Below are 24,317 nucleotides of genomic sequence, written 5' to 3'. Positions count from 1 at the left end.
TCACTCTGGCAGAGCTCCAGAGTTCTTCTGTGGAGATGGGAGAACCTTCCAGAAGGACAACCATCCCTGCAGCCCTCCACCAATCAGTCCTTTATGGTAGAGTGGCCGGATGAATGCCACTCCCCAGTAAAAGGCACAGGACAGCCCACTTGGAGTTTGCCAAAAGGCACCTTAAGGACTCTCAGACCATGAGAAGCAAGATTCTCTGGTCTGATGAAACCAAGATTGAACTCTTTGACCTGAATGCCAAGCATCACATCTGGAGTAAACCTGGCACCATCCCTACGGTGTAGCATGGTGGTGGCAGCATCATGCTGTGGGGATGTTTTTCAGCAGGCAGGGACTGGGACACTAGTCAGGATCGAGGGAAAGATGGACGAAGCAAAGTACAGAGAGATCCTTGATGAAAACCTGCTCCAGAGCGCTCAGGACCTCAGACTGGGGCGAAGGTTCACCTTCCAACAGGACAACAACCCTAAGCACACAGCCATGACAACGCAGGAGTGGCATCAGGATTAGTCTCTGAATTTCCTTGAGTGGCCCAGCCAGAGCCTGGACATGAACCCGATGAAACATCTCTGAAGAGACCTGAAAATAGCTGTGCAGTAACACTCCCCTTCCAACCTGACAGAGTTTGAGAGGATATGCAGAGAAGAATGGGAGAAACTCCCCAAATACAGGTGTGCCAAGCTTGTATCATCATACCCAAGAAGACTCGGGGCTGTAATGGCTGCCAAAGGTGCTTCAACAAAGTACTGACTAAAGGGTCTGAATACTTGTGTAAATGTAATATTTCAGTTTTGTATTTTAATACATTTGGAAAAATTTCGGGAAAAAAACTATTTTTGCTTTGTCATTATGGGGTATTGTGTGTAGATAGTTTTTCTTAAAGTCCATTTTAAAAGAAGGCTGTAAACGTAACAAAACGTGGAAAAAGTCAAGGGGTCTGAATACTTTCCCGAATGCACCGTCCAGCAATATGGTCAGGGTCAGCAAAGTAAGACCTAGCAAAGATGCAGCTGGCTCAAAACAAGGCAGCCCGCCTTGCCCTTAACTGCACACACAGAACCAACATCAACAACGTACACGATAGTGTTTCCTGGTCGAGGAGAAATGGTCTACTCGTCTGGTCTGTGTGTTGAAAATGCCTAACCACTTGTATAATCTATTTGCATACACTTCAAACAGACATTCAGTTCCTTCAGAAAATATTCATACCCCTTGATATATTCCACAATTTGTTGAGTTACAGCCTGAATTCAAAATATATATTTTTTTCTCACCCAATCACTCGCCAATCTACATGTGTCACAGCTAAAGCAACGCTACAAGCTTAGACTTTCTCCATTAGTTCCCATCTCTAATACTCTAAATACTCTAAAACAAATGCCTAATGTTAAGGTAGGAAACAGATGCTGCTGAAGATAATTATTTTTTAACCTTTATTTAACTAGGCAAGTCAGTTAAGAACAAATTCTTTTTTTCAATGACGGCCTGGGAACAGCGGGTTAACTGCCTTGTTCAGGGGCGGACCGATTTTTACCTTGTCAGCTGAGTGATTGGATCTTGCAACCTTTCGGTTACTAGTCCAACGCTCTGACCACTAGGCTACCTGCCACCCCAAAGTGTGCCTTTTAAATAACTGCCCAACTAGATTCATTACAATGCATCATGTGGTATGTTATCTTTTTTTTTTGGTTCGATTTGATTTATTATACATTTTTTAACCATACAAAACATACACATGCAAACAACAGCATACCGACGCACACAAACATCAACGACATCATTCCTGCCCAGACCCACCTGCTCACACCCCCGTCTCCAGCGCCCGCACCACTCTCTGCCACATGGCCTCAAACTGCACCGTGTTGTTTCTCTCCGTCGCCCACGCACTTTCAACATTTACATAATAATAATAATAATAGTGAAGACATCAAAACTATGAAATAACACATATGAAATCACAAAGTAACCAAAAAAGTGTTAAACAAATCAAAATATATTTGACATTTGAGATTCTTCAAATGTGTTAGTTCATTGTTTTGATGTCTCCACTATTATTCTACAATGCAGAAAATAGTATAAATAAATTAAAACCCCTGAATGAGTAGGTGTCAAAACTTTTGACTGGTACTGTATATGTTTTTTTAAATGTACCACATTAAAGGAAAGGTTCACCCATTTTGAATGTTATATTGTTTATGTGCATCTCTGGGTGATTTTCTATCGATTCCCTGGGTCATTTCATGTTTCATGTGTATCTGAGTTATTGGCATTCAAGCAGGCAGAAATCCGGCCAATATGACGTAGCACTGTGATAAAGTCTATCTCACTGCACTGGAAGTTAAAAAGAATACGACTTTTAGATCGCCAAAACGTCTATATATACATGTCAAATTTCAATACTCTCATAACTCGGGAGGATGTCTTCTTTTGAATGATCCATTGATCATATTTTAGCGATATTTCTACCTCGAGAAATGTGTAAGTTAAGGGTCTAGCACATTTTTCCTATTTGTCTACCTCTTTAGTCCAGGGTGAATGGCATGGTGCTGTTCCCAGAGATATTATAGAAAGGAGATAGGAATCCAATGAATTAAGGAACGTATAACGTCCCACCCAGCAGACTGTCGACCAATCGCGTTGTCATGCTGTGTCAGGCAGTTGCTAAACTAATCGTCATGCAATCCATTCTCAAAGCCAGTATGTTTTGAAACATGCCTATTTTCCTCGAAATTACGAAATGTCACGATTCCAAAGTTATACGATATTACAGATAGCAAGTTAATTATCTCACATCTCGGAAAAGATGTGTAATGTTGTACTTCTTGTTGACGAAATTTGTGCTAATGTTGGGTTTTTCGAGCTAGAGCACAATAGAAGGAGCGCTTCTTGTCCCAGAATGCAGCGTGAGGCTCATTGACAGCATGGGCAACGTTTCCCATCTCCTTAAAAGTAAATCTGTCGTTGTGAATGTCAGGCTCCACTCTGGGAGGCGCATCGATCTGCAGCTTGAACATGGTGAGATTGTAGACTCCTAAATTGATAGTCCAGTTTGTTGAGGCAATTTTACAGCTAACTAGCTACTTTACATGCTGATATTTTCTTTGGTATTAGGGGGATGTACCTGATAGGCCTATCTGGCTTATATGATTATGATGGTCATAATGCTTCTTGACAGTGTCATAAAGAATATTTTCTTTGTCCAAGTAATGTGACACAGGATGGTCAGGATATGCTGTAAAAACAAATATGTAAAGAATTCATTACAATAACAACAAAGGACTTAAGAAAATAACTTTCAAACGAAAGGAAACTTCTTGGCAGGGAAAAAAACAGATTTGAATAAAAGTGGGTTTTGACACTCTTATGTAGGTGTCACAACTAGCCATGAAATAGCACAATATATGTCAAAACAGGTGTAAATATATGGGTCATGACAGTGCTGTGACCATATTATGACAGGTTATGACAAGTTATGTCAGCTGTAACAACGGGGCCAAAGGAGATGGCCACCGTTTTACGGTCCCGTAACCAATTGTGCTATTGTGTATGTTTTTTTTCGTGTTATTTGTAACTTATTTTGTACATAATGTTTCTGTCACCATGTCCAGGGCAGAGATTTACTCACCCCGTACTGGAGGAATTATTCTTCAATGGGACAGATTTACTCCAGACACCCGACAAGGTTCCTCAAGACGGAGGTATAGTGGATGACGTCCGGGTGCCTTGTAAGGATCCGTCACCGAGAGGGTAATCTGCCTTTACCATCGGTCCTATTACCCAATTTACAATCAATTGATAATAAAATAGACGAAATACGAGCACGTATATCCTACCAACGGGACATTAAAAACTGCAATATCTTATAGTTTCACCGAGTCTTGGCTGAACGACGACATGACTAACATACAACTGGCGGGTTTTAAGCTTTTTTGGCAGGATAGAACAACGGCCTCTGGTAAGACAAGGGGCGGCGGCCTATGCATATTTGTAAACAACAGCTGGTGCAAGAAATCTAAGGAGGTCTCAAGGTTTTGCTCGCCTGAAGTAGAGTATCTCATGAAAAGCTGTAGACCACACTATTTACCAAGAGAGTTTACATCTAAATTTTTTTGTACCTGTCAATATACCACAGCAGACCGATGCTGGCACTAAGACAGCACTCAATGAGCTGTATACGGCCATAAGCAAACAGGAAAAAGCTCATCCAGAGGTGGCGCTCCTAGTGGCCGGGGACTTTAATGCAGGGAAACTCAAATCAGTTTTACCTCATATCTATCAGCATGTTGAATGTGCAACCAGAAGGAAAAAAACTCTAGACCACCTTTACTCCACACACAGAGATGCATACAAGGCTCTCCCTCGCCCTACATTTGGCAAATCTGACCATAATTATATTCTCCTGGTTCCTGCTTACAAGCAAAAACTAAAGCAGGAAGCACCAGTGACTCGGTCAATAAGAAAGTGGTCAGATTAAGCTAATGCTAAGCTACAGGACTGTTTTGCTAGCACAGACAGATTTGTTCCGGGATTCTTACGACGGCATTGAGGAGTACACCACATCAGTCACTGGCTTCATCAATAAGTGCATCGATGATGTCGTCCCCACAGTGACAGTACGTACATACCCCAACCAGAAGCCATGGATTACAGGCAACAACCACACTGAGCTAAAGGGTAACTATCATGGTCCAAACACACTAAGATGATCGTGAAGAGGGCACGACAAAGCCTATTCCCCCTCAGGATGCTGAAAAGATTAGGCATGGGGTCCTCAGATCCTCAAAAGGTTCTATAGCTGCACCATCGAGAGCGTCCTGACTGGTTGCAATACCGCCTGGTATGGCATCTACTCGGCCTCCAACCACAAGGCACTGCAGAGGGTAGTGCGTACGGCCCAGTACATCATTGGGCCAAGCGTCCTGCCATCCAGGACCTCTATATCAGGCGGTGTCAGAGGAAGACCTTAAAAATTGTCAAAAACTCCAGTCACCCTAGTCATAGACTGTTCTCTCTGCTACCGCACGGCAAGCGGTACCGGAGTGCCAAGTCGAGGTCCAAAGGCTCCGTAACAGCTTCTACCCTCAAGCCAAAAGATTCCTGAACATTTAATCAAATGGCTACCAGACCCCTCTTTTACACTGCTGCTACTCTCTGTTTATAATCTATACATATTCACTTTAACTCTACCTACATATAACCTCAATTACCTTAACTAACCGGTGCCCCCACACATTGACTCTGTACTGGTACCCCCTGTATATAGCCTCCACATTGACTCTGTACCGTAATACCCTGTATATAGCCTCCACATTGACTCTGTACCGTAATACCCTGTACATAGCCTCCACATTGACTCTGTACCGTAATACCCTGTATATAGCCTCCACATTGACTCTGTACCGTAATACCCTGTACATAGCCTCCACATTGACTCTCTACCGTAATACCCTGTACATAGCCTCCACATTGACTCTGTACCGTAATACCCTGTATATAGCCTCCACATTGACTCTGTACCGTAATACCCTGTATATAGCCTCCACATTGACTCTGTACCGTAATACCCTGTATATATCCTCCACATTGACTCTGTACCGTAATACCCTGTACATAGCCTCCACATTGACTCTGTACCGTAATACCCTGTGTATAGCCTCCACAGTGACTCTGTACCGTAATACCCTGTATATAGCCTCCACATTGACTCTGTACCGTAATACCCTGTACATAGCCTCCACATTGACTCTGTACCGTAATACCCTGTATATAGCCTCCACATTGACTCTGTACCCGTAATACATTGACCTGTATATAGCCTCCACATTGACTCTGTACCGTAATACCCTGTACATAGCCTCCACATTGACTCTGTACCGTCATACCCTGTATATAGCCTCCACATTGACTCTGTACCGTAATACCCTGTATATAGCCTCCACATTGACCCTGTACCGTAATACCCTGTACATAGCCTCCACATTGACTCTCTACCGTAATACCCTGTACATAGCCTCCACATTGACTCTGTACCGTAATACCCTGTATATAGCCTCCACATTGACTCTGTACCGTAATACCCTGTATATAGCCTCCACATTGACTCTGTACCGTAATACCCTGTATATAGCCTCCACATTGACACTGTACCGTAATACCCTGTATATAGCCTCCACATTGACTCTGTACCGTAATACCCTGTATATAGCCTCCACATTGACTCTGTACCACATTGAATACCCTGTATAGCCTAGCCTCCACATTGACTCTGTACCGTAATACGCTGTATATAGCCTCCACATTGACTCTGTACCGTAATACCCTGTATATAGCCTCCACCTGTAATACCCTGTATATAGCCTCCACATTGACTCTGTACCGTAATACCCTGTATATAGCCTCCACATTGACTCTGTACCTGTACCGTAATACCCTGTATATAGCCTCCACATTGACTCTGTACCGTAATACCCTGTATATAGCCTCCACATTGACTCTGTACCGTAATACCCTGTATATAGCCTCCACATTGACTCTGTACCGTAATACCCTGTACATAGCCTCCACATTGACTCTGTACATTAATACCCTGTATATAGCCTCCACATTGACTCTGTACCGTAATACCCTGTACATAGCCTCACTTGTTATTTTACTCCTGCTGTTTAATCATTTGTTACTTTTATTTTTTATTTATCTATTTTATTATCTACTTATTTGTATAAAAAAATGACCTCTTAAAGCATTGTTGGTTAATGGCTTGTAAGTAAACATTTCCCTGTAAAGTCTACACCTGTTGTATTCGGTGCATGTGACAAATACCATTTGATTTGATTTGATTTTATGACATTAAGACATGGTTATGATCTTGTTATAATGTGTTATGACGCTGGATGTCAAGTAAAGTGTTAACAAATGTACTGCTCAACTGAGGGACTTTACAGATACGCAGTTGTTCAAAAAAATCATGTTAACACTGTTATTGCACCCAGTCCTTGCAACTTATTATGTGACTTGTTAAGCAACTTTTTACTCAACTTATTTAGGCCATAACAAAGGGGATGATAACTTATTGATGTTTTATTCATTTACTAAAAACATACTTCCACTTTGACATGACGGCGTATTGTGTGTAGGCCAGTAACTAAAACATCTCAATTTAATCCCTTCTAAATTTAGGCTGTAACACAACAAGATGTGGAAAAGTCAAGGGGTGTGAACATTGTTGGAAGACACTGTAATGGGGATCCTAATGAACTAAGCAGTAATGGGGGGGATGAATAATGTAGGAGATTGCCTGGAGGTATATCAGCCACTGCACAGCAACTGCTCTCCAGATCAATGTTGTGGAGGATACAGGCATTTTGTATGTTGTTAGTTAGAACCAGGCAAGTAAATGACCATGTAAATTCACCACACAAAGCACATGACAATTTGTGTTGTTGCCGGGTATTGTAGCGAAGTGGCAATGAGAGACAGAAGAAGAGTAAGATCAAGTGAGAGAGTGATTCTTTCTGTTCCCGAAACATCCAGAGCATCTGGTTGACAACGTTTTGTTGGTGGGGTGGTGTGGGGGAGGAGTTTGGTCCGGGCATTCCTGCAGTTGTCTCGCCACCTCAGAGGTTAAGCACCGCTATCTCGGTCCGTTCTGACAGAGCTTGACCAAAAAGCGTTGGGCAGACAGGGCATCGATGACTGAGCCGAAAGAGCCGAGGCTGGGCCGACTGGAGTGTCTTCTCTCACACTCCCTCCCTTTGGCAGTTTTTTGAAAAGGAGCCCGTGGGATCGGGGAGGCTCTGATAGTCGGCCGGCTTGTGTCAACAGAGGGCCTCAGAATCCTTTGGGATAATGTGGCGCTTCGGATCGCAGTGGCTCTGTGGAACAGGTGGTCCCAGGGTCACCCCTTCCTCTGCTGTGTGGAGCTCCAACCCCTCCCTTCCCACCCTCTCACCCCTCCCTCCTTCCCTCGCCACACATGGGAAAGGTTATTTGGACAATTGGCGGTGATTAGCTCTTGATTTGGGTTTCTCTCCATTTGATCAGGCGCCACGCTAGGGAAAGCAGCATGACAGAGGGCACAGCTGTAGCCGGTCCACAGCTGAAATTGGGTGCAGAGAACCAGAAGTGAGGGATGGAGGGAGAACGGTAGGCAGGGAAGAACAGAAGAGGCAGAAGGGAGGAGGAGGGAGGAGAGCTCTGTGGTCCATTCAATCTTGGCTTTTTGATTTATGGATTTTTTTACCACTGGCAGGGAGAATGAATGCCCCTGTTATTCCAAGTGTGGGCCCCAAGTCTACCTTCTAAAATGTGCTCTTTCCTCAAAAGAACCTGCGGCCTCAGCCCCTCTACCTCTCCTAGGTGGTGGACTGCAAACAAGAAATCCCCAGCACTGCTCAACCGCTAATGGCCCCGTACCCCAACGCCCCCAACCCCCCCCCCCCACCCCCCGTGCCCCACCTGCCCACTTGTCCATGCATTTTTCTCATGGTAATGGCTGTTCTATCCATGCTTTTCGTTCTGGGTGTTCAGCCAAAACCCACTTCTCTGGCTGCTTCTCCATGCCCATATATCAGGCTGATGGTTCTGGAGAGCTACAGATCCAGCCAACTGAATAAAACACAGATTAAGCACACTCCCAAATCCAACTGCTCTCGGTGCATATAATTAGAAACTCTGTGGCCATTGTTGTTATTGATTCTCTTTTATTTTGGCCATGTTTGAAGTAATAGAGGAAGTTGTAGCAGTTGTGTGAGGACTTGTGGGAGAGTGTAGCTTGCTGCGTCATTTCCAAACATCTCTCAGGCAGTGTGTAACGACCTCCAATCAGCGGCTACGATATGGCACACTCTCAAGAATGCATCCGTTGGCGGCACTCTGCTTGCTTTGGAGATACTGGGATTCTAGGCTGCTGGGGCTGTTTCACAGTGCGTGTGACCCCGCAGACCCCGTCTCGGGAACCAGTACGGCTCAGCACAACACAAGGACACAAATCAAACAACATTTTGTTACTGCATTTCGCAAGTGGCTCGTAAGCATCAACTACAAACTGGCATCATGATTTGTTGAGAGAGTTGTCTGTCTGAAGAGGACTCCTCTTTTTTTTCCCTTCTTGAAGTTGTCAAAAGAGTTCGTCATTGTCACCAGACTCTAGTCACTGTTGCCTAGGGTCGGGTTTTCAAAACTAACCACTGAGAGGAAAACACTCATAAATATGCAGAGTCAGCCAACTCCATGATACTGATTAGAGAAAATAACGTGGGTGACAGAGGTGCTCGAAAAACAAAACTAGCACTAAAACATTTCTGAAGACCGCAGAGGCTGATTTCGGAGGTTTCAGGTTGACATGAACCTGGGGGACAAGGTGCGACGGACCAAGGGAGGATGCCATTGTGGCGGGGTGGAGCGGGTTGGGGTGGGAGTGGGACATGGGTGGAGGAGGTGTGGGTTCAGCAGACCGGAGAAGGAAAACAACACCAGAGGGGGGACCCGGGTGTCACAGACTTCAGTGCCAGATGACCTTTGTGAAAATGTTTCGACCTGCCTGTGCTTGAAACAGTTTCCTGGCTAATTAAAGTTTCATTGGATTTTCATTGGCACAGCAGACCTCGGGCAACCTTGGGGGTACTTAGACAATGCCTTTGACTGACCAAGGCGAATGGCAAAAATACACGGGGGGGGTGCTAAAGGAAGAGTGTGTTGGAGAAAGTGAAGTGAAGCATCCACCAGAGGACAGTGAGGCAGTAATGGTGTATGTCCAATGTTAAACGGCAAAAGGAACGTTTTATTGGACACTGTCTACAGGGCCTCCATTGTCTTATCGTGTTTGCTGTCTAGCTAATGGAATTTTGATGGGTCAAGATCAACTTGTGACATAGTAGGAGCATTACCAAATACTGGACAGAGCGTTCCGATTCCAAAAGATCATAAAATAATTGCCTGCATTTGACTGGGATATTTCTGGAAAGATGGCCAAGAAAATGTTACGCAACCGGTAGACTTCGCTTTTAGCCTGTATTTCACAATTTGCAGTCTTTATTAATGAGGAATTTATTGGAGCCGAACAAAGCTGTTAGTGTGTAAGTGTGTGTGTGTCTGTGTGGGCTGTGGGTTGCAGCTTGATGAGGTCCTGGTCCGTGGTTCCTGGGGGAGGCAGTCCAATCTACATTTTATTAGGGCTTTATTGAGCTCTGTGTAGGTGTGTGTGTGTGTGGACATTCATGCGCATGTGTGTGTTTTTGCATCACCCACATACTTGGCAGAGCTTTTATGATTACCCGTGTCTGTTTCTATACATTCACAGTGTGTACCAGCAGGTGTGCGTGTGTGTGTGTTTTTGTGTGTGTACGCGCGCGTGTGTGTGTCAGCAGGTGTGCATGTGTGTTTATATACGGTGTGTGTGTGTGTGTGTGCAGGAGCAGGTGTGTGTGTTTCTATATGTCTGAGTGTATGTACCACACTCACGGTTGGCAGAGCTTGATGAGATCCTGGTCCGTGGTCCCCGGGGGCAGGCCTCGAATGTACAGGTTAGTTTTACTCAGCAGCTCGGATCCGCCGTGACTGCAGCTGTTGTGGCTGGGGCTGGGCGGAGCCATGGGGTGGAGGGGTGGAGCATAGGGCTGCTGCAGGAAGAGAGAAGAGGTTAGGGCTAAATATATTTGAGTACATAAAACACATACATTATGTATGTGTGGGTTGTGATATGTAGGTATCTTTCACATGGAGTGGGGGGAGGGGCATAGACACAGGAATAGAGAAGAGTGCTCCCGAGAGGCGCAGCGGTCTAAGGCACTGCATCTCAGTTCAAGAGGCTTCACTACAGTCCCTGGTTCGAATCCAGGCTTTCTAGTGGTTAACTGTTATAGAAGGGACATCCTCAAAATGATGTGTTGAGAGATGTTGGAGTGCCATTTTCCTCCCTGACTTCATACTCCCGAGTCTGGAGGCATTCTCAGAACAGTTTGCACCTCTACAGGTGAGATGTTTTTAATGAGACTCAGCATCTGAACCGTTCAACAATTCCCTCTCCCTGTGTACGTCAACAAACCGCCTCATCACTACAGCGCATCGCTCCCTTTCCATGATATATTCCTTATTTCTCCCCATTTTGTATACACTACATCCCTTCCCTCTGTCTCTGCACCCCTCTCTCCCCCTCGTGTCCCTCCCACTGTGGATTTATGGTGTCAGGGCTCGCCACTCACAGCCTATTTATATCGCTATACCATGGTCGCTGCGCTCGGTGACAGAGAGGTAACGAAGGCCCTGTGGGCGTAGTAGGAAGAAAGAGGGATGGAGAAGGAGGGAGAAAGAGAGAGGGGTGGCTGAAAGTGACGGAGAGAGAGAAAAAGGGTTGGGCAGTAACGGAGAAAGAGGAGAGAAGAAGAAGAAGAAGAAAAAAAGAGTGAGTGAGAGAGAGCACAGCCACCAGCAGCTCCAGTTAGCCACGTTAAACCCTAGCCTCCCCGGAGAGACACTGCACACGGAGCTATGGAAGAACACACACACACTCACACGCCCCCTTCGTGGTACCCACCCCGCGCGTTAGCGCCGGCCCGTGAAGCATGGCTGATTTGATGTGCAATTTTCGAGTGTTCTCGGGCAGTGTGTCGCCTCTTCCGACAATGAGCCGAGACCCCTGGAGTGTGAAGGGAGTCTGCGTCTATCAATGGGAGGCCAATTATCATGCTGGGCTAACTGGAACTGACGGCCAGCCACTACTCTCAGTAGAGTAGTGAGTACACACAATGTGCTTCACCGCTGTCGAGCTACAGCATATTGTAATGGAGGGAGAGAGAGACAGTCAGCCCATTTAGGAAGGAGACTGGACATTGACCGGACTGGGGGTTTTAATAGGGGTTGTTTATGGACAGTGTGCATACAAACATCAGGTGGTCAAGACACTTTTGACCTACACCGTGTATCACTCTCTTTGCTGGGGTGCTTTGATACTTTGACATGTCATTTCATTGTCTTGAATTGCACCATATTATAGCTACGGTAAGTCCTTCTAAACTGCACGTAAACTATCACGACTACTCAAAGCCAGGTAAAATTCTCCTACAAATGCTGTGTGTTATAACACTTAAAATAAAGTGTCCCAGTACATTTTGACGCACAGAAAATTAATATTAAAAACCAAGCCTTGACTAAGCTCTGAGCTCTCTCCCCCCATCCCCTCTGCGGTACTTTAGATTACCCACACTAAATGCACTGGGTGACACACAATTTACATGCAAATTCACTGCAGCACACTGGTGATACAGTGTTGGTCCCTATTGAAGGTGAGGTGAAAGAGCCTCTCTTACTACCCAGTATATTGTGCAGCTCCGCATTCCTCCCTCCACTCCACACTTGGCTTGCGTCCTGGGCTTTGGAATTCACGTGTCCCGCCCTATCGATTTGCTTTCATTTTTAAGGTCAGAAGCTGAAATCTAACACAATGAGGCATGGAGGGTCAACCCTGGCTCATTACTTACAGTGCTGGGAAAGAGGGAGGTTATTCAGAAGCCCTGGGATGACAAATGAGAGGGTGCTAGAGGTCCCTGAGGAGCTGTGTGAGAGTGTGTGTGTGTGTGTGTGTGTGTGTGTGTGTGTGTGTGTGTGTGTGTGTGTGTGTGTGTGTGTGTGTGTGTGTGTGTGTGTGTGTGTGTGTGTGTGTGTGTGATACGATCAAGTGAAGGGTCGAGTGTGTGTGTGCGTCTGAGTACGAGTGAACACCGACCATCATGTGTGATTGACAGTCTGTGGTCTGTGTATCCTTTTCCTCTCTCTTTTTCCTCTCTCTTCTCCTCTCGAGGTTAATAAACAGATTTGTTCCTCTTCCGGATGGTCCGTGACTGGTATTTACCCCCAGCCCGCTCACCCTGTCAGTCTGTGAGATGCACAAAACCCACCAGCCCCCCGGAAATATAGAAACATCTCCCTCACATGTCTGGCTGATGGGAGTTGAATACAGCAATTGACAAAGAGGATCTCTGCCGCCTTGCTGGCTGCCTTCAGTAAGAGGAGATGGTTACGACACTTGAAAACCTCCAGGTGGTAAATGAGACAACCCCCCCGTCGTGGCACGTCGCTACAGAGGCATGTCAGGGATTTAAATGTACCCGGTATTTCAGATGGGCAGAATGGTTTACACAGGGCCGATTTACTGAGCTAGCAGGGGGGCTCTGCCGCAACCGTGACACACGCTGGAGAATGTTTATGAGTGTATGAACCGAGGATGATAAAGCTATTGTATCGTATATAGGGCTGGATATGCACAAGGAGACAGTGCACACATTTCTTCTGACTGGAGCAAGGGAAGAGCAGTCAGGGGAGTGTTTGTGTAAGCGTGTTTGCGTGCGTGCGTGCGTGCGTGCGTGCGTGTGTGTGTGCGCGCGTTCATGTGTGATTGTGGGATCCAATCCACTGGAGATTGCCAATCCAAGCAAACGCCATTCCAACCAAGGCTTGATCCAAAAAACAACCATTGGGCAAAAGTAAGCAAAATATATCTAAAAAATGAATAGACAGAAAACACTCAACTCATACTGGACTGTCCTCCTTCTTTTTCTGTAATCCAAACAAAGCAAACTCACCCAAACAGGTGAAAATGGACAGTCACCCAGCACTATACAGAGCCTGCATAAGCTATATCATTTCCACACCAGTATGTTTGTGGTATGAACACTTAATAGATATGAGGTCCATAGAAAGGCGGAGAGTAGGCTACAGTAGTTGATATCGGGCCTGTGTTACAGTACTCGGTATGGGGCCTGTGTTTGCCCTCTCTGCCTGCCTGTGAGTGGATGAAAGGCCCAGTGCTGTAGCCTGGTAATTGGGTCTGATTTATAGGGATCCACAGCAGCAGTCACGAAGCCGGCTGAGAACTGGCCAAGGACCAACCACACTGCAGCCGTGGTGTCAATATCAGAGCGCCAGCCCCCTCCAGCCTACACTGCTTGGAGGGAGCTATGACACTGTTAATGTGTGTGTGTGTGTGTGTGCATGTGTGTGGGTTTGTGTGTGTGAGACAGAATATAAGTTAGTGTGTGTATAGGTGTGAGTGAGCGTGTGCGAGGATGACTATGCAAGTGCGAAGTGCTGGGTGAATGCCTTTATATAGTGTTATGTGCTTGTATGTGTGCTTGTGTTAAGCTTCACTGTGAAAGCCTAGTTACACTACTAAAACATAAGCAATTGATTTGTAGTGACGCGGGGAAAAATCCATACAGTTAAATATCGTAATATTATTTTGGATGACATCATATCGATATTTTTCTAGGCAGCGTTAGCTAGCACTAGTCGGCTGTACCTGTGCCAAAACTCTGGTATTGTTCATCCTATAGCTTGTTCTATAGCTTGTTCTATACCTTGTTCTCCATCTTCTTTTTGAATAGTGAGCCACCATGTTTTCACCACTTTTATTTCCATGACTGATCAAATCTAATTTTGTCCTGCTCTCTCTTGTCCCTCTGCAGCAGACATAGAGTGCCTTGTAAAACATATTCTTACCCCTTGGATTTCTTCCCATTTTATTGTGTTACAATGTGTGATTTGAGGTCAACAATCTACACCAAATACTCTGTAATGTCAAAGTCTAAGAATTATTATATATATATTTTTTAGAGATTGATAGAAATGAAATAACTGAAATATAGTTGATGCCTAAGTATTCAGCTCCCTGAGTCAATACATGTTATGAATACCTTCAGCAGTGATTCCAGCTGTACCTCTTCTTGGGTAAGTCTCTAAGAGCTTTACACACCTGGATTGTGCAATATTATCCCATTATTATTTTCAGAATTCTTCAAGCTCTGTCAAGATGTTGGATATCTTGGCAAGACATTTTCAAGTCTTGCCATAGATTGTCAAGCAGATATAAGTCGAAACTGTAACTTGGCCATTCAGTTTCCTTCCTGTCCTGCAGCTCAGGTCAGAAGGAGGACTGTAATCTTTGATGTGTCTGGGTGATTTAATACATCATCCACAGCATAATTATTAACTTGACCATGCTCAATGTCTGATTTGTTATTGTTACTCATCTACCAATCACTGCCTTTCTTCATGGTGCTTTCATAAAATCTCCCTGGTCTTTATAGTTGAATCTGTGCTTGAAATTCAATACTTAACTGAGGGACCTGGCAGATGTTGTATGGATGGGGGACAGAGGAAGGGTTAGTCATTCAAAAATGATGTCGACCCCTATTATATCACATGAGCGAGCTCATGTAACTTATGTGATTTAGTATGCCAAATGTTACTCCCTAACTCATTTAGGCTTGCCCGAAACAAAGATTGATTGATTTCATTGTCAACAATTTTAATCCCACTTTGTAACACAACATTTCTTTGCAAGGCACTGAAAAGCAAGCAATATGTTTGGAAAATCAAATCTCATAGGAAAAACAAGGAATAAACAGTAACGAATCGCAATACATATAGAATTGTGAGAATCGCAATACATTTCGTATCAGCAAACCACAGATCCTTCAGAAAGTATTCACACCCCCTCCACATGTTGTTGTGTTGCAGCCTGAATTTGAAATAGATGACATTTAGGTGTTGTGTCACTGGCCTACACACAACACCCCATAATGTCAAAGTGGAATGATGTTTTCAGACAATTTGACAAACTAATAAGAAATGAAAAGCTGAAATGTCTTGAGTCAATAAGTATTCAACACCTTTGTTAAGGCAAAGCCTAAATATATTCAGGAGTAAAACAAATCTTACCAAGTCACATAATACGTTGCATGAACTCACTCTGTGTGGAAATAAGTGTTTAACATGATTTTTGAATGACTAATCTCTGTACCTCACACATTCAATTAAGGGTAAGGTCCCTCAGTCGAAGCAATGAATTTCAAACACAGATTCAACCACAAAGACCAGGGAGGGCTTCTATTGGTAGATGGGTAAAAAAAAAGAAAAAAAAAGATGACTTTGAATATTCATTTGAACATGGTGAAGTTATTAATTACACTTTGGATGGTGTAACAATTACAACCAGTCATTAGAAAGTTACAGGCATCCTTCCGAACTCAGTTCAGGGAGAGGAAGGAAACCACTCAGGGATTTCACCATGAGGCCAATGGTGACTTTAAAACAGTTACAGAGTTTAATGGCTGTGATAGGAGAAAACTGAGGATGGATCAACAACGTTGTAGTTACTCCACAATACTAACCTAAATGACAGAGCGAAAAGAAGGAAGCTTGTGCAGAATAAAACATATTTAAAAACATGGATCTGGTTTGTAATAAGGCACTAAAGTAAACTGAAAAAAACTGAAAAAATAAATAAATAAGCTTTATGTCCTACAAAGGGTTATGTTTGGGGAAAATCCAACACAACACATCACTGAGTAACACTTCATATTTGGTGGCTGCATTAGGTTATGGGTAACCTTGTCATAAGCAAGGACTAGGGAGTTTTTGTCAGGATAGAAATGAATGGAATATAGCTAAGCTTGCCTAGATAAATAAAGGTTAAATAAATAAATTAGCATTGGCTAAATCCTAGAAGAAAACCTGGTTCAGTCTGCTTTCCGACCGACAGAGACAAATTCACCTTTCAGCAGGACAATAATCTAAAACACAAGGTCAAATAAACTCTGGAGTTGCTTACCGACGAACGTGAATTTTCATGACTGGCCTAGTTACAGTTTTCACTTAAATCGGCTTGAAAATCTATGGCAAGACTTGAAAATGGCTGTCTAGCAATGATCAACAACAAACTTGACAGAGTTTTTGAAAGAATAATGTGCAAATATTGTACAATCCAGGGGTGCAAAGCTCTTAGAGAATTACCCAGAAAGACTCTGTAAGACAGCTGTAATCATTGCCAAATATGATTCTAAACAGGGGTGTGAATACCTATGTAAATGAGAAATTTCTGTATTTCATATTCAGTAAATGTCTAAAAACATGTTTTCACTTTGTCATTATGGGGTATTTTGTGTAGATAGGTGAAGAAAACAATTCAGACTTAGAATTCAGGCTATAACACAACATGTTGAATAAGTCAAGGGGTATGAATACTTTCTGAAGGCTCTAGAAGTATCGTGATAATATCATATCGTGATGTCCCTGGAAATTCCTAGCCCATTTGTTATGATGACTCACAAGACAAGCCGAATAATCATGTACACAGCCAGTATCTTTACAGCAAGTACACAGTTGAAGTCGGAAGTTTACATACACTATAGCCAAATACATTTAAATACCTGACATTTAATCCTCGTAACAATTCCCTGTCTTAGGTCAGTTAGGATCAACACTTTATTTTAAGAATATGAAATATCAAAATAATAGTGGAGAGAATGATTTATTTCAGCTTTTGTTTCTTTCATCACATTCCCAGTGGGTCAGAAGTTTACAAACACTCAATTAGTATTTGGTAGCATTGCCTTCAAATTATTTAACTTGGGTCAAACGTTTCAGGTAGCCTTCCACAAGCTTCCCACAATTAGTTGGGTGATTTTTGGCCCATTCCTCCTGACAGAGCTGGTGTAACAGAGTCAGGATTGTAGGGATCCTTGTTCGCACATGTGCTTGCTCACACATGAGTTTTAAGTTCTGCCCACAAATTTTCTATAGGATTGAGGTAAAGGCTTTGTGATGGCCAGTCCAATACCTTGACTTTGTTGTCCTTAAACCATTTTTGGCACAACTTTGGAAGTATGCTTGGGGTCATTGTCCATTTGGAAGACCCATTTGTGACCAAGCTTAAACTTCCTGACTGATGTCCTGAGATGTTGCTTCAATATATCCTCATAATTTTCCTGCCTCATGGTGCCATCTATTTTGTGAAGTGCACCAGTCCCTCCTGCAGCACAGCACCCCCACATCATGATGCTGCCACCCCCGTGCTTCACAGTTAGGATGGTGTTCATCAGCTTGCAAGTTTTTCCTCCAAACATAACGATGGTCATTATGGCCAAACAGTTAATTTTTGTTTCAACAGACCAGTGGACATTTCTCCAAAAAGTGCGACCATTGTCCCCATGTGCAGATGCAAACCGTAGTCTGGCTTTTTTTACGGTGGTTTGGAGCAGTGGCTTCTCCCTTGCTGAGAGGCCTTTCAGGTTATGTCGATATAGGACTCGTTTTACTGTGGATATAGATCATTTGTACCTGTTTCCTCCAGCATCTTCACAAGGTCCTTGTTGTTCTGGGATTAATTTGCACTTTTCGCACCAAAGTACGTTCATCTCTAGGAGACAGAACGCATCTCCTTCCTGAGCGGTATGACGGCTGCGTGGTCCCTTGATGTTTATACTTGCGTACTATTGTTTGTACAGATGAACGTGGTACCTTGACAATACTGTGCAGCTGTATTCATCAACCTGGCCAAGGCTTTCGACTCTGTCAATCACCAGATTCTTATCGGCAGACTCAATAGCCTTGGTTTCTCAAATGACTGCCTCGCCTGGTTCGCCAACTACTTCTCAGACAGAGTTCAGTGTGTCAAATCGGAGGGCCTGTTGTCCGGACCTCTGGCAGTCTCTATGAGGGTGCCACAGTGTTCAATTCTCGGGCCAACTCTCTTCTCTTTATACATCAATGATGTCGCTCTAGCTGCTGGTGATTCTCTGATCCACCTCTACGCAGACGACACCATTCTGTATACTTCTGGCCCGTCTTTGGACACTGTGGTAACTAACCCACAGACGAGCTTCAATGCCGTACAACTCTCCTTCCGTGGCCTCCAACTGCTCTTAAATGTAAGTAAAACTAAATGCATGCTCTTCCACGGATCGCTGCCCACACCTGCCTGCCCGTCCAGAATCACTACACTGAACGGTTCTGACCTAGAATATGTGGACAACTACAAATACCTAGGTGTCTGGTTAGACTGTAAACTCTCCTTCCAGACTCACATTAAGCATCTCCAATCCAAAATTAAATCTAGAATCGGCTTCCTATTTCGCAACAAAGCATCCTTCACTCATGCTGCCAAACATACCCTCGTAAAAGCCTCCAACACTCTACTCAGCAAATTGGATGCAGTCTATCACAGTGCCATCCGTTTTGTCACCAAAGCCCCATATACTACCCACCACTGCGACCTGTATGCTCTAGTTGGCTGGCCCTCACTTCATATTCGTCGCCAAACCCACTGGCTCCAGGTCATCTATAATTCTTTGCTAGGTAAAGCCCCACCTTATCTGGTCACCATAGTAGCACCCACCCGTAGCACACACTCCAGCAGGCATATTTCACTGGTCACCCCTAAAGCCAATTCCTCATTTGGCCGCCTTTCCTTCCAGTTTTCTGCTGCCAATGACTGGAACGAACTGAAAAGATCACTGAAGCTGGAGACTCATATCTCCCTCACTAACTTTAAGCACCAGCTGTCAGAGCAGCTCACCGATCACTGCACCTGTACATAGCCCATCCAACTACCTCATCCCCATACTGTTATTTATTTATTTTGCACATACTTGCACATTCATCTTCTGCACATCTATCACTCCAGTGTTTATTTAATATATTGTAATTATTTCGCCAATGTGGCCTATTTATTGCCTTACCTCCCTTATCCTACCTTATTTGCACACACTGTATATAGACTTTTTTTCTATTGTATTATTGACTGTATGTTTGTTTATTCCATGTGTAACTCGGTGTTGTTGTTTGTGTAGCACTGCTTTGCTTTATCTTGGCCAGGTCCCAGTTGTAAATGAGAACTTGTTCTCAAATAGCCTACCTGGTTAAATAAAGGTGAAATAAAAATTGCTCCCAAGGATGAACCGGACTTGTGGAAGTCTACAAATGTTTTTTTCTGAGGTTTTGGCTGATTTCTTTTGATTTTCCCATGATGTCAAGCAAAGAGGCACTGAGTTTGAAGGTAGCCCTTGAAATACATCCACTGGTATACTTCCAATTGACTCAAATGATGTCAATTAGTCTATCAGAAGCTTCTAAAGCCATGGCATCATTTTCAACTTAGCGTATGTATACTTCTGATCCACTGGAATTGTGATACAGTGAATTATAAGTGAAATAATCTGTCTGTAAACAATTGTTGGGGAAAAAAATTACTTGTGTCATGCACAAAGTAGATGTCCTAACCGACTTGCCAAACCTATAGTTTGTTAACAAGAAATGTGTGGATTGGTTGAATAACGAGTTTTAATGACTACAACCTGAGTGTATGTAAACTTCAGACTTCAACTGTATATCTGGCTAACACAAATCCCCATCTGCAAAGGGTTACTCAAAACCTAAACTTTAAGCATTTATTCTTGAACCATAGTCTCTTCAAGCAGAGGGATACAGTGTGTCCTCCCATCCACTTCCCTTGTCTCTCTCTCCCTTGGTAAACCCATAGCCAGAGGAGTGCATAGGAAAAGCATCTTCCACTGCCCTAGGGACTGATACTAAAGCCAATGTCTCCTATTAGGAAGCTAGACAGATCTCTATGGAGGGATGGAGAGAGAGAGATACTGTATATTGAGATAAAGAGAGAGTTCAGTAGACAAAAAAAGAGAGAGAGAACAAGAGACAAAGAAAAAAAGAGAGAGAGTAAGAGAACAAGTTGCAGCAGTGCCTCCTTCCCACATCCCGCTGGACTTCCGGGTTTGCCTGTGGGCCTTCCATCCAGAGAAACAAAACAAAAGTGGGACTGGAATCTGGGATGCAGCAGCCACAGAGGACACCAGGCTATTTCTCAACATGTTGATTGGTCTGTCTCAGGTTTCTGTCGGTCTGAAGGTGAAGAAGACGGAGCGGCAGGCTGTAGTGTGAAAGACAGAGCTGGATATTGTGTTCTCTTTGTCAGGCCACGTGCCTTTATATAGAAACCAAGGGGTTTACATATCGTCCGTCTTGGCCCCCGGGGGAGGGAAAGTATGCAGAGCATGTCGTCGGTATGACAGAGCTGAGAACGTTGTAAATCTATAAATAAGTCTCACTGCAGAGTCAAAGGGACATTGTGTGTTAAGCGTATGATTGACTTTGAGTGTTGCTTTAATTATATGGTTTAATATTGTTATACATTATACTGTATTATCATTTTTATGTAGAGACAGATGGCAATTTACTTTGGGGGAAGGGAGGGAGGGGGTCCAAAATAGGACAGGGTAGTGCTTTTTTCCCTGGTTTATATTTTGCAGATTTTACTATATAATTTATTCCAACCGAGCCACATTTCCTCATCTGCCTCACCTTTACCAAGGTGTTGAGGGGCTTCCCTTATACACTACGCTTTTCCGTGTGTTAACTTTTACACTGCCACAGGTCAGTAAAGTCTACCAGTCTAAGGGTCTATCCTGCCCTCTAGCCACCATTCATAGTGACAATAGCGGTACAGTAGGTGGATCGTTTGTCCAGATCTGCAAAAGGCAAATCATATCACACATAAAAACACAACGGCGCAAAAGACCTGTGATTTGAATGTTTTATTCGATTTGGATCAGCTGTGGGCCTACTCAATGGTTTATAAGGTGTAGAAAGGCACAGCAGCAGGCCAGTCTGGCTGTATTCTTACTTCTGACACTGAATGCGCTGTCTGTTGCAGATCATCATTCTCCCAAGTCCTCCTATAATAATGTGGCCACATATGCTCCCGGCAGACCCAGTTATTCAGGAAAGTTTAACACACACTGTGCCTCCTCTCCAATCCAAGCGGGCTATTCCTTGCACACTTCAAATGCTTCAATATAGCCTAAATATTTATCATTGAACTTTTTAAATTGGATTACCTTCTATATGTGGCATAAACAAAACCAGTCGCAATGTTTAAATTGGATTAAGCTACTTCAAAAGCCCCCTTATGCAGGTACACACTCATCCAAAATACAATTTCAGCATCCTCAAAATGGCTTGATGTTTAACCAGGTTTCCATCCAAACCTTTTATGCAGTAAAGAAGTCTACATGTCGGATAAGAAAATGTCAGGACATCATGGGAAAGCATGCAGTTTATTCAGCTACAGATGAAATAAGTTATGATGAACCTCACAGGGTGGTGAAAGTACACAGTCTTATTTTGGTGAATGATTATCGATGCTTAGCTGCCATTTGACAAATAAAAATAATCTTGTACTTTTGTCCATAATAATCTCATCATGTAGGAGGCTCTACCTGCACTGTTGGCTAAGAGTGCACATGCCAATACCAGAGTGGACACATTTGCTATATCTGCGCAACATTTTGGCAAAACCATCAGTAGGCCTAGAGTTGAAAATGTAATGAAAACCCATTTAACTTGTATTTTTTATTCGGTACAGTGGGTTTGCTTTGGGTTGGCAGGTAGCCTAGTGGTTAGAGCGTTGGGCCAGTAACTGAAAGGTTGCTGGATCAAATCCCTGAGCTGACAAGGTAAAAATCTGTTGTTCTGCCCCTGAACAAGGCAGTTAACCCACTGTTCCCCTGTAGGCCGTCATTGTAAGGAAGACTTTGTTCTTAACTGACTTGCCTGGTTAAGTTAAAAATATTTTTTAACATTATTATTATTATTGTATACCATTGCTATTATTGTAAGCTTGTTTGTTAATCGAAACCAGTTCTTTAAATATGCAAACCTGTGTCACGCCCTGACCATAGAGAGCCCTTGTTTCTCTATGGTGTAGTAGGTCAGGGCGTGACTAGGGGGTATTCTAGTTTATAATTTCTATGTTGTGTTCTAGTTTATATTTTCTGTGTTGGTGTTTTGTATGATTCCCAATTAGAAGCAGCTGGTAATCGTTGTCTCTAATTGTGGGATCATATTTAAGTAGCTATTTTTCCCACCTGTGTTTGTGGGATATTGTTTTGTGTTTGTTTATTGATATATTTTGTTTTGTTTAAGTTTCTCTTTAAATTAAATATGTGGAACTCAACATCCGCTGTGCCTTGGTCCCGTTCTTACGACAGCCGTGACAACCTGTTTTGTTTAATTCTGTTGAGACGTATCTTTTTAGTTGTGTGCTTTAACCTGTACCGCAGTGGGCTAAATCAGGGTGACGAGTGTTTTCTTGGTAGTCTTAAACAAACTTACTTCGAAACCAAAGTATACAACTCACACAAATGGTTATGGGCAACAACAAAAAAGAACACTTGTCAGATATAGAGTTGAAATGTATTCAATTTTGAGTTTGCTTCCAAATATTACACTATATTTACATCACTAAAGACTGAAATATAAAAAAGACATTTGACATAGAAACACCAGATTTGTTTTTGTATGGTTTTTAAAAATATGTTTATTAATTATGAAATTCTAGGAAAATATTTGTAACATTCCACCCATGAGGCCACTAGGTCATTTGACTACAAGAAAGGGCGACAATAGGTTATAAGTAGGTCTGCTGTAAAATAAATAACATTAGCCTATTTCTGTCATTTGTTTGGCATGTTAGGCATTTTTATTGTATTTATTTATTGGTAATTGCTGCAACATACTGCAGCCTGTTTAAACCAGTTTGCAAGTGTTTTGTTTCATTCTGGCCAAATTCAGTTGCAACTCTAATTCTGAGTTTGCCGCAATATATAGGCCTGTTCATATTTTCTCTATAAACAATGGCTTAACTTCTGATATTATCCCAATAAAGTTTAGAAACTTTTGTGAAGGTTTGGTGTGGTTATTATTAAGCTTTAGCTACTTCAAGCCTATGATAAGAAGGCAGTGCGCACCGACAGTTGAGGTGAGGATGAATGTTTCAGGCCTACCAGAGTAACTCCTATAATCTAACAATATAATGGTCATATTTATACAAAATATTCTGATTGAAAATGTATGAATTAGCCTCCTTCTGTACATCTATATCTGTATAGCAGATTCAGCAGCCATCTCACATAAAGAAATGCATGTTGGGGCATCTCTATCTCTATGGGGTTAGGCCTAAGCTTCTGTTGCTTTATATAGGCTATATACACTACCATTCAAAAGTTTGGGGTCACTTAGAAATGTCCTTGTATTTGAAAGAAAAGGAAAGAAATTGTCCAAATAGTCTAAAGGAGGCCAGTTTTATTGCTTCTTTAATCAGGACAACAGTTTTCAGGTGTGCTAACATAATTGCAAAAGGGTTTTATAATGATCAATTTGTATTTTAAAATGATAAACTTGGATTAGCTAACACAACGTGCCATTGGAATACAGGAGTGATGGTTGCTGATAATGGGCCTCTCTACGCCTATGTTCAGTTGAAGTCGGAAGTTAACATACACTTAGGTTGGAGTCTTTAAAACTCGTCTTTCAACCACTCCACAAATTTCTTGTTAACAAACTATAGTTTTGGCAAGTCGGTTAGGACGTCTACTTTGTGCATGACACAAGTCATTTTTCTAACAATTGTTTACAGACAGATTATTTCACTTAGAATTCACTGTATCACAATTCCAGTGGGT

General features: G+C 43.0%; 1 protein-coding gene across 1 annotated transcript in view; it reads right to left on the bottom strand.

Annotated features, from left to right (window-relative positions):
- Positions 1 to 24,317, bottom strand: part of LOC115128229 (RNA-binding motif, single-stranded-interacting protein 3-like) — a 245,401-nt gene that overhangs the window by 181,309 nt on the left and 39,775 nt on the right. The window contains exon 2 of the mRNA XM_065017668.1: positions 10,468 to 10,625. Within this exon, the coding sequence (XP_064873740.1) occupies positions 10,468 to 10,625 (158 nt within the window). The remainder of the gene's footprint in view (positions 1 to 10,467; positions 10,626 to 24,317) is intronic.

This window comes from Oncorhynchus nerka, linkage group LG4 (genome assembly GCF_034236695.1).
Source record: "Oncorhynchus nerka isolate Pitt River linkage group LG4, Oner_Uvic_2.0, whole genome shotgun sequence".
In the NCBI taxonomy this organism is placed as follows: domain Eukaryota; kingdom Metazoa; phylum Chordata; class Actinopteri; order Salmoniformes; family Salmonidae; genus Oncorhynchus; species Oncorhynchus nerka.
This window is presented reverse-complemented; position numbering and strand designations above follow the sequence as displayed.